The sequence below is a fragment of the Falco peregrinus genome, unplaced genomic scaffold (genome assembly GCF_023634155.1).
Source record: "Falco peregrinus isolate bFalPer1 unplaced genomic scaffold, bFalPer1.pri scaffold_42, whole genome shotgun sequence".
NCBI lineage: Eukaryota > Metazoa > Chordata > Aves > Falconiformes > Falconidae > Falco > Falco peregrinus.
In genome coordinates this window covers 358,881-363,687 of record NW_026599609.1, presented here as the reverse complement: position 1 = coordinate 363,687, position 4,807 = coordinate 358,881, and the positions used below count along the sequence as shown (strand labels likewise).

Genomic DNA, 4,807 nt, shown 5'->3' with positions numbered 1-4,807 from the left:
GCAGCCCAGGGGGCTGTGTGCTGGGGCAGGGGCTCTGCCGCCTGCCAGGGGCAGCTCTCAGCCTGCTGGGGGCTCCCGACAGCTCTGGGGGCGTATGGACCGACCCCTGATAGGGAAGGATCTCTCTGCTGTTGAGAGTGTGCCGCAAGGGTGAGCGCTGCTTACAAGTATAGGTTACCCTCAGAATATGTCTGGATGAGACTTTTCGTATCAAAGGTCAGCGCAGGGATTGCTATGATAAATCCAGGGCTCTCCTCAATCTGTGTTTTCAGTTTTCTGTTGTTGGGGGCAGGAGAGGGGAGGCAGAAATGTTAATGGAGATCTCGAGTTTGAAGATGTCCCTGAGACTGCCAGCTGTAACTCTGAGTGATGAGGAGGTCTGCCAGGAGCCTCCTGAAGTGCCCTCAGCCACTCCTCCGCCTATGAACAGCAGCAGCAGCACCTTTGCTGGAGCCATCAGGGTCGTTCTGAGCTGCCCTTTTCCCCTGCGGGCAGGACCCTGTGCCCAGCCAGTGCCCTTCAGAGAGGCATGTTTGTGTGGGGCCAGTGCACAGAGGCAGAGATGTGGTCTGTGAGCACTGACAGGGAAAGACCTGGCACAGGGAGATACGTCCCACAAGGAAAGTCTCCTGACATCCAGGATATTGCAAGGACTGATAGGAAACTTCAGACAGAATTGTTGTGGAAGGGAGAATCAGAAAGCTCTCTCTGACCATGTGCAGTGCAGACCCCTTTCTCTGAGGCATCCCCCTGGCCTGCTCTCCCCCCAGCAAAGCCTCTGCCCTCAGGGCTGGGGGTCCCGAGGCGTGAGCCACCCCCTCTGCAGCCAGAGCTCCAGCAGAGCCGCGGTGCAGCTCTGCAGCCACGTGCCCCGGTCCCTCTGCAGAGCACAGGGGCTGAGAGCAGCTGCCCGGCAGTGTTGGTGTGTGGGATGTGGCGAGCAGAGCTGGGCAAGGGCAACGCTGCCCTCAGTGCCTGGCTCGCTCGCCCTGGACACTCTTACCTAGACCATCAGTGCAATTTTACTTCTTTCTCTGCCGTTTTGGGTTAGTTTTATTCTCTAGCTCTTGCTGTCAGGCTCTCTGGGGATGGGTGTTTCAGCTGCAGAGTCACACTCTGACCTTGTGGGTCCTCTCCTGCAGGTGTGTCCATGGGAACAAGTGTCCCAGCTTTCCTCTCAGCTGTGGGGCTGTGGGCAATGCCCTATGTGGGGCTGGGCAAGGGGCTGGTTCTCCCTGAACCTGATGCTCTTGTTAGGGCACTTGGCTACCTCCTTGAAGTTCCCTTCCAAGCAGCGAGTTGCCCTCCAGAGTGGAAACCTGTCCCCTCGCACCCATTAGTGATCTGAAAGCCCCACATAGAAGCGTAGAGTTTCTGTGATGGAGAAAACACTGTTGGGGTGGGTGAAATGAGCTGTGTATCCTTTGCTGTGGGTGGGATGCTGAGTTCTGATGAAAGTCTACAACCTTTACTGGTCTGTGGTGGGTCAGTCCGTTCTCAGCAGTGCCTTGTGGTATTTCAGGGTAACATGGGAGTGTGGCCACCATTCATCTCAGGAAGGTGCAAGCCCATAGAAACTGGGAACCAGAAGGACAGACCGCCTCCCCTCACTGTGCACTCACCCACAGGCAATCCTCTTGCCTCACAGACCTCACTGTGTTCCCCCGGAGGGCAGCAAAAATGCTCTGCTTTTCTGACATCTGAAAATACTCAACAGGAGAGATGGGGGGGGAGCTGTGAAAAAAACTAAAGCTCTCTTACAATGCCTTCACCCTTCCCGTTCCTTAGCACTGGCGCTGCAGACGCTGACCAGCCCTTCTGCGTTGGCACTGGTTTCAGAGGACAAAGTTAAACACCAGGACTGGTCCCTGCCCCCACCCACTGCTGCAGAGTGGGGCTGGCTGGTCAAGAGCCCGTGGGCAGATGCCCTGCTCTTCATCACCCACACGGCCAGCACCAAGCAGGGCTGCAGCCACACAGCTGCAGGAAGGTCTCCGAGAAAAGAGAGGGATGTCTGTGTGTGACGGGGGGATGGTCTGTGGGAAATGGCTTTGATTTTGCTTGCAGAAGTCTCCCCTAAATTATCACTGTCTTTTTCTCCTGTGACAGGACCATATGCCCAGAGGCAGCACATGTCCAACAGCAGCTCCATCACCCAGTTCCTCCTCCTGGCATTGGCAGACACGCGGGAGCTGCAGCTCTTGCACTTCTGGCTCTCCCTGGGCATCTACCTGGCTGCCCTCATGGCCAATGGCCTCATCATCATCACAGTAGTGTGCGACCACCACCTGCAAACCCCCATGTACTTCTTCCTCCTCAACCTCTCCCTCCTCGACCTAGGCTCCATCTCCACCACTCTCCCCAAAGCCATGGCCAACTCCCTCTGGGACACCAGGGACATCTCCTACTCAGGATGTGCTGCACAGCTCTTCCTGATTGTCTTTTTCCTTTCAGCAGAGTGTTCTCTCCTCACCGTCATGGCCTATGACCGCTACGTGGCCATCTGCCAGCCCCTGCACTACGGGACCCTGCTGGGCAGCAGAGCTTGTGTCCACATGGCAGCAGCTGCCTGGGCCAGTGGGTTTCTCAATGCTGCGCTGCACACGGCCAATACACTGTCACTGCCGCTCTGCCAAGGCAATGCCCTGGGACAGGTCTTCTGTGAAATCCCACAGATCCTCAAGCTCTCCTGCTCACACACCTACCTCAGGGAAGTGGGGCTTCTAGTGATTAGTTCCTGTTTAGTCTGTGGATGTTTCGTTTTCATTGTGCTGTCCTACGTTCAGATCTTCAGGGCTGTGCTGAGGATCCCCTCTGAGCAGGGACGGCACAAAGCCTTTTCCACGTGCCTCCCTCACCTGGCCGTGGTCTCCCTCTTTCTCAGCACTGCCATATTTGCCTACCTGAAACCCCGCTCCATCTCCTCCCCATCCCTGGACCTGGTGGTGTCAGTTCTGTACTCGGTGGTGCCTCCAGTAGTGAACCCCCTCATCTACAGCATGAGGAACCAGGAGCTGAAGGACGCACTGAAGAAGCTGATGCAGTCAGGTGTCTCTCAGCAGCACTGAACTGCCTGAATCTCCTCACAAGGCATTTCCTGGTCATCTCTGGAACTTCCTGTGCATTTAGCATTTAATCTGTGACAATCCTGTTTGTTTTGCAATGCCTGCATGGAGTCCACTTCCTCAAGGCAGGAACCTAGCCTGTTTGACCCAGAGGCCTTTATACGTGTGCTTTGGGGGATGGTGCAGCTAGACTCCTGTGTCACATCTATGTAATAAAAGAGTTTTTTCCCAGTACTGATATCTGGGAAGTGCCTGGTAGAGGAAAATACCAGTGTAGATTTAAGCTGGGTGAGTCTGCATGGTGTGGGCACACAGCAGGTCGGGGCACACAGCAGGTGTGCAGATCTAGGGGTCATGGTGAAGGAACCAAGGCAATTAAGGAGAAGGACTGAGGGGCCTGCTCTGTGCCATATCCCCTGGACACACCACACAAGCTGCCCCAGATTCCCCAAGAGGTCCCTAACACCACTCCTTTCCCTTCTTTGTCTTACACCCCAGCCCCCATCAGGAACATCTGTTGCATGGTCACCTCTGTCCTACTCCAGGGCTCAGTGAGACCCAGATCCATTCCTATTTTAAATGTAAAGGCAGCCACTTTCAATATAAAGGCAGCCTTGTTCGCACTGACACTTGTTACACACAAGTCCCATAGCTCTTGTCACAGTTGGTGTGGTGACGCAAGTCGAGACAGACTCAAAACCACTGTATATGCGTGGGTGAGTTCAGGCAATATGGCTAAAATGGCATTTATTGTTTTAACATATTGCTTATATATCTTAGACAGTACATGTGTCAGATGCTGATAGGCTTTATGTCTTCTCCTTGCTTGCTGTTTGCTGTTGCTGTAGGCGCCCGTATGCTGCGGTTTTAAGTTCTGGTTTTTTCACATCCTGTTTACATGCCTGACATTTTTGTAGATGTCTTAAAGGTACGCGACTAAGCCTTCAAAGTCAACTAACTCATTAGCAGACCGACTGCAGACCCCAACAATTCCCCTATTTTGTTTTTGAACAGCTGTGTGCTGTTTGCGGCAGGTGTGCTGTGCGCTGCAGGGCCCTTGGCAAATACGACACAAACTAGGCAATAGCAAACAAACAATACCGCCAACTGAGTGAATTGATGCCAAAAAACCCCTGACAGTTTCTCAGGTTTTGGTAACATGTTGCTGCAATGTGGCACCTAAATCCATGCAGTACACGCCATCAAGATCCTCACAGCCATGTCCTGAGTCAACAACAAAAACTCAATAGCTGCTCTGTTTTGTAAAATCGCATGTGGTGGCAAATCATCAGCTAACAATCCCAAAACACTAGAGGTTTGATTTGCATTCTTAACTACCTAACAAATAAGGTGATTTAACTCTTTTAATGCTTTCCCTGCTGCTGCTCCGGGTAAGAGAAGAGCTGCTGCAATACGTTCCCATCAGTTCCATGACTCAACTACACCATTACATGTTTCATCCAAAGCTATACTGTGTTTAAACACATTATGCTTATCAGCATGAGCACATATTGATTTATGTGGGTGCCATGGTGCCATCATGGCCTCCCGGTACATTAGCATCTACATAAAAACAACTATCAGCATTCAATGTGCCAACAACATCAATTTCTTGTGGGTTACCGTTATACAGAGTTAACCTATTATCCCAAATACCAAGGTTTTCAGTAAGATCCTTCATTACTCAAAGTCTTTGATGAAATCGTACATTCGGCTTTTGTGCAATAATGTCTGTTAACACA

General features: G+C 52.3%; 1 protein-coding gene across 1 annotated transcript; it reads left to right on the top strand.

The window, feature by feature from the left end:
- Positions 1–2,087: 2,087 nt before the first annotated feature.
- On the top strand, positions 2,088–3,068 carry LOC129783489 (olfactory receptor 14C36-like). Its single transcript, XM_055793444.1, has one exon. The coding sequence runs from the start codon at positions 2,133–2,135 to the stop codon at positions 3,066–3,068; it is 936 nt and encodes a 311-aa protein (XP_055649419.1). The 5' UTR covers positions 2,088–2,132.
- Positions 3,069–4,807: the final 1,739 nt, after the last annotated feature.

Bases quoted from the DNA above. Each gene is read 5' to 3' on its own strand.
- LOC129783489 (XM_055793444.1), top strand. From the start codon at position 2,133: ATGTCCAACAGCAGCTCCATCACCCAGTTCCTCCTCCTGGCATTGGCA.